General features: G+C 44.1%; 1 protein-coding gene across 3 annotated transcripts in view; it reads right to left on the reverse strand.

Annotated features, from left to right (window-relative positions):
* Positions 1 to 13555, reverse strand: part of PBX1 (pre-B-cell leukemia homeobox 1) — a 300166-nt gene that overhangs the window by 30565 nt on the left and 256046 nt on the right. Inside the window, exon 10 of one of the 3 annotated variants that reach the window (XM_004688420.2) lies at positions 3583 to 6841. The exons of 1 other annotated variant lie outside the window; for it this stretch is intronic. In XM_004688420.2, coding sequence (XP_004688477.1) covers positions 6749 to 6841 — 93 coding nt within the window. In that variant the 3' untranslated portion in view covers positions 3583 to 6748. Of the gene's footprint in view, positions 1 to 3582; positions 6842 to 13555 lie in introns of those variants that run through there. One more of the 3 variants, XM_004688421.2, reaches the window with a different exon arrangement.

Below are 13555 nucleotides of genomic sequence, written 5' to 3' on the forward strand. Positions count from 1 at the left end.
AACCCGTGGGGATTACAATTGAGATGAAAAAAAAAAGTGCAAAATGATGTAAAAATAAACTTTTTAATAAAAAAAAAAAAAGAAAAAAAAATCTTTAGGCTTCTACTCTCCCAAGTGACTGCTGGTCATCATATACCTGTCTCCATTTCCCCCATTGAAGAGTAACATAGCCACGTCTGGGCTGTTGACTAGATGTTGATGGTCTAACTGGTAATGTGTCCACTGCAGTGACACAACCATCTGGGTGTGTCTCTTGTTCTCATTTATTCTTCTGGTCACTAGTTATGACAGAGATGGCCAACTATCCAAAAAGCTATCACATGCAAGGGATGGCCTTTCCATCCTCCCACTCCCACCCTCAACACTTACACTTACGAATATGAGTAGAAAGAAGATATGAGTCAAGGTCTTCAAGAAGTGGTTGGTTTTCTTCATGCTTTTTTTTGTCCTGTTGGCTAGAGGTGAACTACAAATTTTTGAGTGGCAGGGGAGCCACAATGCAGGACTCTTGAATAACTATATAGGGAAGAGTTACCCTAACCAGAAATATTTTTCTTAGGTTATTACATGGGTGAGAAACAGACTTTCGCTGCATCTAAAGAAGAGTATATTATAGCAGTTCATTATCATTCTAAGTGAGCTGAGTCTGGCTTGGACACCCAACCCTCCCATTAGTGTGTTCTAATGTTTAGACATGAAAAGGAGACTCAGATCTCCCCTTTGGCCCCGATGATGTTCTCCAGATCAACACTTACAGGTGTTCTTATGATTTCGAGGACATTGGACTTTAGTTTTCCCATGAATAAAACCATCATCTAACTCTACAATTCTTTAATCTATTTTTTATTGATTAGAACCATGATGGAGAAGGTGGGTGGCTGGTATATTCAAAATACACCTGACTCACTGAGGTTCTGGAGAGAGCCTCCTTGTAGTTAGGGCATGAAAATGAGAAAATGCGTGTGCTAGAGGAACAAAATATATCAGATGCTAGATAAGAAGCTCCATCCCACCTTGCAAATGGGAAGGTGGTGGTAAAAGCTGGGACTCAGATTTAGGCACGAAGGGCTACAATGGTGTTCCCACCAGAACTCTGTAAGAGAGCATGACCCCAAAGGTCAGGGGCTCACTGTAAGTGCAGACCAACTGCTGGAAGGGATGCTTACATGGCATGGCAGATAGAACATGGCAGGTGAGCAAATTTAGGGAGTACACCTAGAACATTTCTGAAAGCTTATAGCTACCAATTATAGCCCAGATTCCTTCCCCTGAAGTATCTCCTGGGTACCACAGTTTTCTTGATGACCAGATCAGGGTAGACTGGTGAACAAAACAGCCATGACTTAGAATTTACGATGGAGAGTCTCCCTGCTATGCTTTCGACTGGGGCATGGTATATGACAATCAATTACGCATGAGGAGGCAAGACGGGTGCTCTACTCTCTAGCAACATCCTAGTATTCGTCCATAAAAGATTTTCCCCTGGTTCTTTCCTCCAGGCCTCCTACCCATCTGTCTCCTCATGAGCTCATTCACCCCTCTGGTAGGGTGTGGACTAAAAAGGAACTAGCACAACCCCAACCACAATCCACATTAGCACAACCCCAGTTTGGGGAAAGACAAGTTGCCAACATGTAAGAGAAGAAATTTACACAAAAATACAAGTATATATATATTTTTTGCAACAAAAGAAACTATTTATTTGGAATATGCATTACCAGTACAAATTAGGAAACTGTAAAACCTACACCGTGTTAGTATCATTAGAGAACACAAAAGTTCAGTTGGAATCAAAAGGGACAGAAGCCTGTGCTCTCACAGAAGCAGAAAAGCTTAAACTTTCAAAACCAAAACAGCAGAATTTTGCAGGTTTATACTCTGAATAATAAGAACAGGGGAGGGGGAGTGGGAGAATAAAACCAACAACCAAAGGAAAGCACTTCAAAATAATCGAAAACTCCAAAGAAAAGAAATAATAGGCAGGGGTGGGGGGGGGAGAACATTGAATGCTTTATTTATTTTCACATAAGAAAAAAAAAAGTTTACAAAAAATAAAAAGATTCCAGAAAGCTTTGAGCTAGAGATTGAACCCATAAAGGTGATGCGAAAAGCCCATCCTTGTTTCCTTATGACTTGGAAACAAACGCACAAGTGTTCCGGCAGAAACACTTCTAAAAGTGCTGCTCCACAATTCTGCAGTTTGTCTTCACTTTTCTTGTATAGGGTTGTTTTCTGGAAACTTAATCATTATTGAATAAAAAGATATTTACAGTGAGTCTCTCCCTAGTAACTGTGCTTTCATTTCTCCCATCATTAATAAAAACATTCTGAATCAAGCCGGTTTTTACAATTTGCTTCAAGCAGCTGCCTAAATCAGAGGTGAGCTAACAGGTGTACTGTCCAAGCCTCAAAATTAACCTCTTCACATTAAAGTGACAGCATGGAATCTGGTTCCATTTCTTCATCCAAAATCACGACTCAACTGATCTGTGGGTGGTCTGGCCCCAGGTTCAGCTTCCTGGATCCGGCTGACAGAGTCAACACAGTAGTCCCACTCTAGGAACTCCTGTGGAATTCTTCAGGACGGGAAAACCCTCTCTAGCTGGAAGAGGCGTCATAGAATGTTGTTATTAACCAGACAGAAAGAAAAGAAAGCACTTCATTGTGACATCCAGTCCACAAAGGCAAAGCCCTGCCCCTACAATATAAAAGCCTCCCTGGACTGATTCCATGAGTTTTCAAAGGAGGGTCAAAGCAGAATCCAAGTCCCCGAATTTGCCTTTCTCAGGAGCTGCGGGAGTGTCGCAGACATGCTGGAAATTCAGCTGAGCCATGTGACACCGACATGGGCTTTGCAAGTGTTTTTGCAGTCAACTGAATTGTGAAGCAAAGTAGAAGTGGAAAGAAACCACCTAGTCTACAATTGTTACCTTTTCACACCACCTCATATACATATTAAGGAATAAAAACAGCAAAATCATAATCCTGACCGAAAAAAGAAAAAGAAAGCCCCCCCATAAACAAACCAAAAATAACACAAAACATAATTTTTTTTTAATATTTTAAAGAGCAGGAATAAAGAAAAGAAAAGAATTTATTTCTGGGTCTCAAAGTTAATAAACATAATAACGTGTTAGGTTGTACCTATTATGCTCACTATTCCAACCTTTTTTTTTTTTAGTTTACAAAATGAATTACTGTCACTTTTAAACATTGTGGAACAGGAAATGGATGTGCACAACTCGACACTTTTCTAGCATTCTTGAACTAATTCACAAATGCAAGAAAATAAAAGAAAAATGGGGGAAATGATGAATGTAGGTAGTTTGGTGTTAAAAACTAATGCAGGAACGAATGTGCATTGTCACAGAAAGAGGAGGGGAAATTCCCCACCCTGTTTTGCGTGCTATGAGGGTCATTTTTAAAATTTTTATTATAAACACTATTAAATTCAGACCGCTTTTTGGTTTTTTTTTCTTTATCTGAATATACAAGAACATTCATTATCAAATGTTCATCATCAATACTACAAAGAACGAGACACAAGTCGCAAGAAACAATGGAAAATGTTAATAAAGCTGAAAGAATCATTGAGTATTTTTTTTGTTTTTTTAAGTTTTTTTTAAATTTGAGTTTCTGTAGTTTCATCTTTTTTGGTATCGAAGTCAGGTTTTTCTGGGCAGAAAAATAAAACTCAGAAGGAAAAGAGGGAAGAAATATGTGTGAGAAAAGGCAACCGGCAAATAAAGAACCACCACCACAGAGCAATAGAAACATAAATGGAAAGAAGGTGCCATTTGGCAAAAGTACTGCCTAGGAGTCAATTCCACGCCAGGAGTAGGTACTAGGGATGAAAGGCAGAGAGGACGAAGAGTGACGAGCTGGCAAGGTCAAGGACTGGTGTTATTTTAGGGGAGCTCTGCAGCCAGAGAAATGGAACACTCCTACTCCATCAGAAAGTGAAGAACTTCTGGGGCACATTTTGCTATCAGTAGGACTAACCTAGGATGAATTCCCGGGGCACTACATTTCCAGAGGCACACTCTTTCCATCCCCATCCTCTGCTGCCAATGTGGTTATGCTTTGTTTAATGCAGAAAGAGCTCATGGCGCCATGTTGGATATGCTTATGGACATGGGGGAAGACTGTGGGCAAGGCGTTGCATGTGAAGAGGACTGACTGCAGTGCTGGGTGGGGAAAGTGCTGAGAGAGGTGATAATCAGTGCAAACAACAGCAGGAAAGAAACTACCTGTGTAAGAGTAGTACTGCTCTGATCCTTTTCATTCATTAACTTGAAATGTTAATCATTCAACCCAAACCTGGAGTCATTCTTCCTGATCCCAAGAGAACCCTTTCAGTACCTTTTTTTTTTTATTTTGCCCAAAGTCAGGCAAACGTGACCCCACGAGTCCTCTGTGGGTAGTTTCAACATATCCCTGCCATTAAGAGAAAATTCTCCATTGAATCCAATAACTAGGGGGATTGTTACAAGATGGCTACTTCCAGGATGGAGCCTGGCTGTGATTATGGCACAGAATAGCAGACATACTCCAATAGCAGACATGGTCTTAGTCATTAAAGCATAATCCCAGTTAGCCATATATTTGCTTTTTGCAATTCCTTTAAATTTGCATGATCTTCAGCTTAAAACATCTCTACCTCGAACACACACAGCAGCAGCATCTTCTAGTCATATTGTGCTGCCCTGCAGAATTTCTGTGACTTTGTTAGCTGGTTAGCCCACAGGTCTCCTCCCAGTCTCTCTAGCAGTCAACACAACAGGGAACAAAGTACTTACATGGCCACATACTGGAATCAAATACACACCAAGAGAACCTGCTTCTATTTTTCTAGTTTGGAAGCTTAGCTCTATTCTGAGAAACCATTCAAACAAATTGAACCAAAATACAAATACAGTGACAACCTCATCATCACGGTGATGACATCAGGATATGAAGGGTAACCAGGAGTTAGAACAAGGAAACCAAGTTACTGTCCCTCTAGGACATAAACCAACTCATGTCAGGGACTTCACTCCTACTCTCTTCATATGTGTGAACTGTATATGAATAAAATCAGTCTCTCACAAGCCTCTTGGTGAGTTAGGCATAATTATTCCCATTTTACAGATGAAGAAAATGAGGCACCAAGGGTAGACCATGTACTTCCCATGTTATCAAGAGACAGAGCTGCCATTTCTGTCACTGGCCTAGTTGGCTATGAATATAAGCTCAGGTGACATCAGAGAAAAACTTTCTGGTACATACTCTTCAACATTTCCAGGGACTGAAAATCATTGTGACAGTTTCACTGAGAACATCATCTCCCCTGCTGCATGACTAACATGCCTTTAATTTAAACTACCAAAAGAGTTTGCCTGAGCCATGTTCTTACCTAACTCCTCCAGAACAAGAGGTTAGGAATCAATAATGTGGTGCCATCTAACACTTTGGATAATTAACACAATGTCTCTAAACTAAAACATAAAACCAAACATAACCCACGCCATGACAGACATTATAAAGTATGAGGGGGGGCAGGTGGCTCCCTGAGAGCTCCAGAGGTGGGAGGAACAGGAGGAGTATACATTGCAAACCTGGACTTCCTCATGATCAAGTGCTTCTGGGGTAGGCACGCTGGGGCTGCAGATCCTGGAGGCCCCAAGCATGTATTGCTTCTCTGTGTCAGTGACCTTCACTTAAGAGTTGCCAATTCCCTCTTGGGCTCGTGAGGCATAATGCTGTGATTTCCCATGCAGGTGTTTGCATGTGGCATATGACTAATCGCGGGGGAGTGAAAGTATATGCTGTGCATGTACTTATGTGTGTAGACCATTGAAGGGTTACAGGATTAGAACTTTCTTTTTCTCAGTGATGCACTCATTCCCAGACCTACTCAGTCCTACTTTGCAGTAGGCTTTGAACATTGCTTACTAAAAGTTTCATGGTCTCCAAAGCAGTGCCTTTGAAACCAAGAGGTGTTATCTGGAGGATGACAAAGTCTCTATAAGACGTCAACCCTTCTTATTCCCTGTGCCCGCTCCTCTTGCCTGACTTCCTGCCTGGGAATCACTGAGTAGAGCTGAAACCAGAAAACATGGCACCTTTAGAAGCCTAGTCATAACAATGCCCAGGGAGTTCCTGGAGCTGGGAAAGAAGAGGAAAGTGTTCTAACCAGAATTGTCCCCAGGGGGCCAATAGCAAAAGGAGGCAGGGAGGGCTGGAATGAGTAGGGCGATGTGAAGTATTCCTGCTAAGAGGTAGTGAGAGTAAGAGAAGCAGAGAAGGATTGCCTGTTAACATAGGGAGCGAGGGATCCGAGTGAGGTAAATTTGGCTCCTCAAACCACCAGCATGAAAACATACAAACACTTTTTTTTTATTATTTTCTTTGTATTTTCTCTTAAGTTCCTCTAATTGTTGAAAATATCCTCTAGGGATGTAATGAGGGCAGGGGCCCTGGGAGTCTAGGCAGGAGGGCAGGGGCAGGGAGGATGACGGACACCAGGCTGACAGTTGGAGGCAGGGAAGGGTGGCTTCTACCCAGAAAAAAAAAGGGAAGAGAGTATAAAGAAGTGTCCAGATTGGCTGAAATAGCATCCCAAAGAAGAGAAGAGAAGGAGACTCTTATTGTGTTTGCTGATTGCTTCGACCTCCAGTCTGACCGCTTCAGCGTTGGGAGAGAAACCCTCCCTCCTGGCCCGACCCGACTGGGGCCCAGGGTCAGCCGGGATGCGATTGCTGGGAGATCAGTTGGAGGTATCAGAGTGAACACTGCCAGGGCCTTCTGTAGGGGAGGTCACTGATGAAGGGGTAGTAGCATCCTGCCAACCTCCATTAGCCTAGAAGGGAAAAAGGGAGAGAAGTCAGTCCTCTGAGATCGGTGTCTGTGAAGAGCAGGCAATGACAACAAGTCAACTTGTGGACAAGGCCGAGCACAGTGCCTGGCACCTGGGGACATTCCACAACTAGACAGCTGTTTCGTGGTGGATAATATTCCCCCCGCCCTCAAATGGGCTCTGGATCCTCCCATTGAGACTCTGGACAAAAGTCAACACCTCCCGCTGCTCAAAGAATCTTGATTTTGGTCCAAGTTGTCAAATAACTGGTACATATGCTCTAGCAGAGTGCAGCTGCCTGGCAGGTCAAGACACCTGACTTTTAGTTCTGACTCTGACAAGGATGAACCACCACATCTGCCCTTTGGCCTTGGGTTCCTCTCAAGGAAAACAAAGAGGTTGCCCAGGCTCTCTGAAGGTCCTCTCCCGCTCTGGATGCTCCCTGTTATAGATTCCCAGGTACCTGTTTTGGACAAAGTTCTGTAATGGATGCTCTCAATGATGAGTGGGATAAGATGAGCCCACGAACAAACTATAGTTCATAGCAAAACCTAACTCATGGTAAGCCCAGTTGTTATGAAAGTTCAAATGAAGGTGAGATTCCATCCTATTGGTGCTTCCACAAAGCCTTCATAGAGGAGGAGCTCTTTATAAAGCAGAGGGTGATTCAGGGGAATAAAACAGATAAACCAAGGTCCCAAGACCGTTAAGGACAGGTCTGCATGAATATAGTATGGAGAGAAGTGGTGAGAGAAGGAGCAACGAAAGTGTGACTTTCACTTGTGGATCATTTTTCTAAGACTCTAAACCCAGAAGCATCCTAACAGTGGACATTTCCAAAATGATTTATTTTCATGAGCGCCTTTTCCCACAAAGACCTCATCATCAAAAGAGCTGAAGAGGATTTGCTCTACTGGCTAATACATGATGCGTAAGTCATGACTGTTCATGTCTTCTGAAGCACTGAAGTGTAAGTATACTATAATCTCCTCCTTCCTGGCCCCCTATCACTGCGTCCCTTTGGAGTTAATGGGCCTCAAGTCTGGGAATGTTTAAGCGGAACAGACCAGGTCTTAAACATTCCTGTTAAGTATCTTCTATTGTATATTCTTCTCATTTTACTCCCTGAAATATTTGGAGTAGATGAAGCAGATAGTATTCTTGCCATTTGGTGGGGACCATGGCAGATAGTAAGATTTGACATCTGGGGGGAGTGGGGGAACCCTGGCCTCTCCAGCATAATGCGCAGGACTGGGGAGAGTGCTTGGCCTTGAGTAGGTGATGCCAAACATCTGCTCACAAGTCACTTGGGAGAAAGCAGTGGTGCCAGGGAGAAGCAGGCTCTGAGTTATAACTGAGACAGACACAGCTTCCTGACCTTTGAATCAAGTTCCCTTTCGCCTGTTTTTCATCCATTTGGCGTCTGTGTCTTTGGCTCATCCAAACGATGATCCAATTTCCCCAGGAAAGCCAGGCCTTCCATTTAAAGCCCCTCCTGCCAGTTACTACTGCATGAGGCTGTTGTTTTACTCCAGCCCTCAAAGACCCCAAAGAATAGATCTGGATATCAAGAGGACACAAGAACACTTCACCTCAAGGCAGAGCAATGGCAAGCTGTTCTCAAGGTCAGCATCACCTAGCTTTGGCAGTTCTCCCACTTCTTCCTGTTGGAGGATATCACCCCTGGGAAGGAGGACAATGAAGGGGAAAAGAGAATTCTTCCTTTTGTAGCAGTCTTCGGGGCCAAGACTCTGCAGTATGCTCAAAATCAAGATTCAATTTCCTAACACAGGCTGGTTGCTGGGATGATACTACCTTAGCCTCCCTTCATAACATATTTTCTGGTACCATTTTCGATTGATTGAGAATGGTGGTCAAATTTATTTCCCCCACATAGAAAAATCCTTTAATATTTATTCTTATTATAAAAGGAATATATGTTTATAAATATTTGCAATCCTCCATGCAAATAGTTGAAAAATAGAAAAAACAAAACCAAAAAAGCCTAAAACACCCGTAATTCTCTAACTCAGGGGTAACTGCTAACTGCTAACATATCAGTCTGCTCTAATAGTATTGTTTACATGTGCATGATCACTAGATAGGTCGATAAATATGTAAGTGTGTGTGTGTGGGGTGCGTGTGTGTGCACAGAGTATTCTGGGATTTACAGAAAACTAGACAGAAGTTTTAAAAGTACAGTGTCATAAAACAGAGTAAAGTGTTGCTAAAAGAGGGAAAAAAGGGCATGTTCTGGATTAAAGGTGGGAGTCTAGAATATGAGATAGTTTTGGGGCAACATGTCTGGTCTACAGTCCCTGAGCAAGCACATGGCATGGAGGAGATTGATCACGCTGCTCATAAATCACACGAATGCTATTACTTTGCCACGCTGCTATGACTCCATCAAACAATAAGTGGTCCCCAAATGAAGCCATTAGTAAGAAAATGAGTTTTGTTGTTTCCTTATGAGGGAACTTGCAAGGCATGCCACATTGACCGGAAGGTTCCAGAAGTCATTTTTGAAGTTTGGACTCATCTCTGAAACAACTGAAATAACTCAAACAGTAGACATCTGATTTGTCTCCTTACAAGGTTCTATTTTCCCAAACCAGCGCGCAAGACGCCAGAGGGTATGGAAAATTCACAGATGGGAGAGCCAGGAATTAGTTCAAGCTGATATCAAAACTGGCATTATAATTGTTAATTTGCCTGGCGAAGAATACATAAAACATTCTATTAAAAATAAGTAACTAAAGCAAATCTCTTTTAGTTGCCCTTTCCCCTCAAGTCCCTGTCTATCCAGAAACGTGCAGAGCAGACTAGATCACCTATCACCCAAGGGGTCCAGAGGCTCCCTGGGAAACCCTGCATTCCTGTAAGCCCTGAGTTCCAGGCAGACTGGAAAGGTGGGCGCCACACCCTGGACGCCCCAGCTATGACCCTACTTACCACGCCAAAGCCACTGTCGCTGATGATTTCAATGAGGTCAAGGGCTTCAGGGGAGTGTCTAACACTGGGAAGTGGGGGAGAATTCTTTTCTCTGCAGGTGCTTTATACCACAGTATTCAGTCAGCTGCCTTAGCTGCTTAAACCTCCACATTGAGATCAAAAACTGCCAGCAAACCCAACTTAACAGGGTTCCCGTAAATCACTTGGGTTGCTTCTGCTGTACCAGTGCTGCTTTAATGTAAGCCGTTCACAGGCTGCACCGTCTTGGGAAACAGCTGACCTCGCTTACTGCCACGTTAACCCTGGGGAGCAATTTCTCTCCTCTTCCCCCACTGCAGTGAATATTAAGTAGGAAACTCTGCCTTTGTGTTTTTATTTATCTCTGGACACAGTGAGAGTCAAGATGGTCTCATGAAGAACTGTGTGGGGGGTTGTGGGGGGGTAGGGAGGAAGCTTATTTTTGTTTTTCCTCTGTACCCCAGCTACCTCTGTCCCTCACTGATGCAAACTATCCTTTAGCATGGAGATGCTCATTTGTCAAAACGCTGATTTTGGAAACCGCACAGAGAGGTGACGGGTTGCAGGGGGAGGACATTTGCAAACCCAAATGTATCTTTCTTTTCATCTCTGAAAACATCCCCAGTGGCACCTTGCACCCAGTTTTACAGGTAATTCTATGACCCATGACCTAGAAAGCCAGACCGGATCTAACATTTCCTTCCATCAGGTATAGCCGAAGCCAGTAACTGGCTCACCTGGAATCTCAGGGAGAGAACAGAATATCAAACTAGGGCAAAATGCAGCAGGTTTCCTGGATAAGACATTGAACTTTCAAAACACAAAGTCAATGTATTCGGGAACAAAGTGCTTTAGGATGAAAAATGAGCATTTCTTCTATATCCCACCCGAATGAATTTGGCACATTATTTGATATACACCAGATTTGGCCAAAAACCCATCTAATGGATAAAGCAGAGGGAGCCTGTCTGGGGAGCCTGCCATGGAGTGGGGGATGGCGTGACGGTCGGTGGGAGGAGAGCAATGTTTCTTCTGACAAGAACCAACAGCCCAGAGTTATATCTGAATCCCTCAACTTTCTCCTCTGCCGCCCTCCTTGAGCTGGAACAGGGGCCTCTCCCTGGCTGTGGCCAATCCATCCTGCTCTTAACCCAGATCAGGGCTTGGCTGCTGGGCTGAGAACCACCGCCCCAGCCTCCTCTCCTGCCTGCTCCTCCTTTGAGCTTACCTTAGCAGCACATGGTTGATGCAGAGAATTCATCACCTGATGTGACAGCCCAAGCGAGCCTGGCACTAAGAAACTCTCATTTGCAACCCAGAAATACGCTGAGATGCCACAAACTGGCTGATGTCAGCACCGAGTTGAGCTCTATCTGCATAAGGGCCAGATGCCATTACCAGAGATGCTTCAGCACGGGTGAGGAGATGTACGTGCCCCAGGCCCACAATCACCCACATACTGGGGGCTGGTCAGGAGGAATGACATGGAAATGTGGGTGCACCCTCTGCACACACACAAGTTGGTGTACATACACACACACACACATTGTGCCATTGTGTCAGCCTACGCAGTGGAGGTCACACCCTACAGCCACTATTTTCTTATCAAGCTGAAAGAGCTACATGTTCCTGATGTGGCTATATGTCCCCTTCCCCTCCCTCCCCAGCAAGACCTACCCAGAGATGCTCTGGAAGGAGATATTAGTGGAAAGCCCGGTGGAGGGGCTAAATATTCAAAATTCCCCTAATCTGACAACTGTAAACTGCAGCATACCTGGTCAGGTGACCTTGCGATTCTGTCTCTAGCCACCAAGCTTGTACTGAGCTTTCAAGCTTGTACTGTTGATCATGCCACATCCTGAGTAACCCTTCAAGTGCTCTCATTGCCCTGAAGTTTTCGTCAGGCTTCTCATGTCTTTGACCTTGTTTAACCTCCAACTCAAGGCAGGCATTGTAGCACTTCAACCACACCAGGGGCTCAGCTACCCCGCCATTTCTCTCTCCTTGACGCGCCACCCCATTCATGCAACTATATTGCCACTCATACCTTAGTGGTATAAGAACATGGGAGTAATTTAGGCTCTTTTTTAACCTCCCACCACCTGCGGCTTTGCTCTCCTCCCAGATTTCATCACCCACACGTGACATCATGTTATTGCAGATGGCACTTGGGAGTGTAACCACAAGGCATGTGCACTTATAAACACAGACACCCAGGCCAAGAAACCAGAGAACACAGGGCATATGCACATATAAATGTGGATGCTTGGGCTGCAGAGCTGGAGATCGTTATGGGAAGGTTGGGTGAGCGAGAGGAGAGCAGTAGAGAGAGAATGAGGAGATCTGGAGGGTGGGATTGGGGCTGGGAGGCTCAGCTGCTCCCGGCCTCCCGGCTTCCCGGCCTCCCTGCTTCCCGGCCTCCCGGCCTGCTTGTGTATCCAGTCCCCTGCTTCAGCATTATAGACCTGTCAAATCTATAAGGCCTCCAAGATTCCTTTCTATCTCCAAATCAACAATGAACCTGCCTGCCCTGGGATGGCTGCCCCTACAGGCTGTTTTTCAGTGTAGACTTTAAGTACAGTGCACCCTTATGGCCCCTGGCAGAGTCTCCCCCTCTGCTGGTCGCCAGGTCTCTGTATGTACGTCCTTCTCAGCCAGGCCCACCACCTGAGTTACCATATGTGTGTGTTCTTCTGCATGCCTGCTTCACCTACCAGACCCGTGACAGCAGGGCTGTGGGCCTTATCTTTGATTCCAAAGAACCTACCACAGTGCCCGGTACATCAAAGATTTTAATCAATATCTCTTAGACATATGAAGAAATAAACAAATCCTGAGTACATAGTAACATCTATCCTCCATCCTGGGTGCGTAGAGATATATGGTGTCATGTTCCTGATGCCCACAATTCAGTCTAACTTTCAATGGAAAGAGCTGGATATACTTAGAAAATATTCAAGAGCTACAGCAGACACAGTGGCAGATTTCAGAATAACATTTACATCTGGGAAATAAAGGTTACTAAGTAGGCATCAAAGAGATCTGTACTTCATGGGCCATCCCAGGAAAATAACTGTTAACTAATATTTACACAGTCCTGTTTTGCTGTCAAGGAAGACAGTTGAGATAACATTGATGCTGCCCATTACAGACCCATAGTTTAGCATGCTACCTCAATAGGTGATGTTCTCTCTGGGAACACAAAAAGAAGGGAGACACCTGTCCAGCACCTGAAATGGCCTCCAGGTCACTACCTTGGGCTTAGAGAGAATTGCAAAGATGTACAAGATAGTCCAGAAATGACCCATTGGGTTCTGAACCATCTTGACCCTTCCCATTCTCACCTTCAGATCTGGGAATGAAATTGCCAGATAAATTTGTATTTTAGATCTTTACCACATAATTTTTAGTATGAATTTGTCCCGTGCAATACTTTTATTTGATAAATCTGGGCAAGCCTTTCTGGGAATAATGTGTACTCTCAGTCAAAGAATATTTTATTGTGGCCTCGACTGATACCATAGGTAACTCTGAATCAGTGTTGGCTGCTTGTCTTACTTTGTCCTTTTGCACCTGTATTATCTTCCTGTGGCTGACACTGTATCTACCTATTCTATGCCCAGCTTCTGCCGTGATTTCCTTTATTATAGTTGCATTAAGACTGAGATGGTAACTTGCTTTTGAGACTGACATCCTGCTCTGAGATCTCAGCTGACTCACTGCTACATGTTATCACATTTCCTGGAA

This window comes from Condylura cristata, unplaced genomic scaffold (assembly GCF_000260355.1).
Source record: "Condylura cristata isolate star-nosed mole 26May11 unplaced genomic scaffold, ConCri1.0 scaffold00024, whole genome shotgun sequence".
Lineage (NCBI taxonomy): Eukaryota > Metazoa > Chordata > Mammalia > Eulipotyphla > Talpidae > Condylura > Condylura cristata.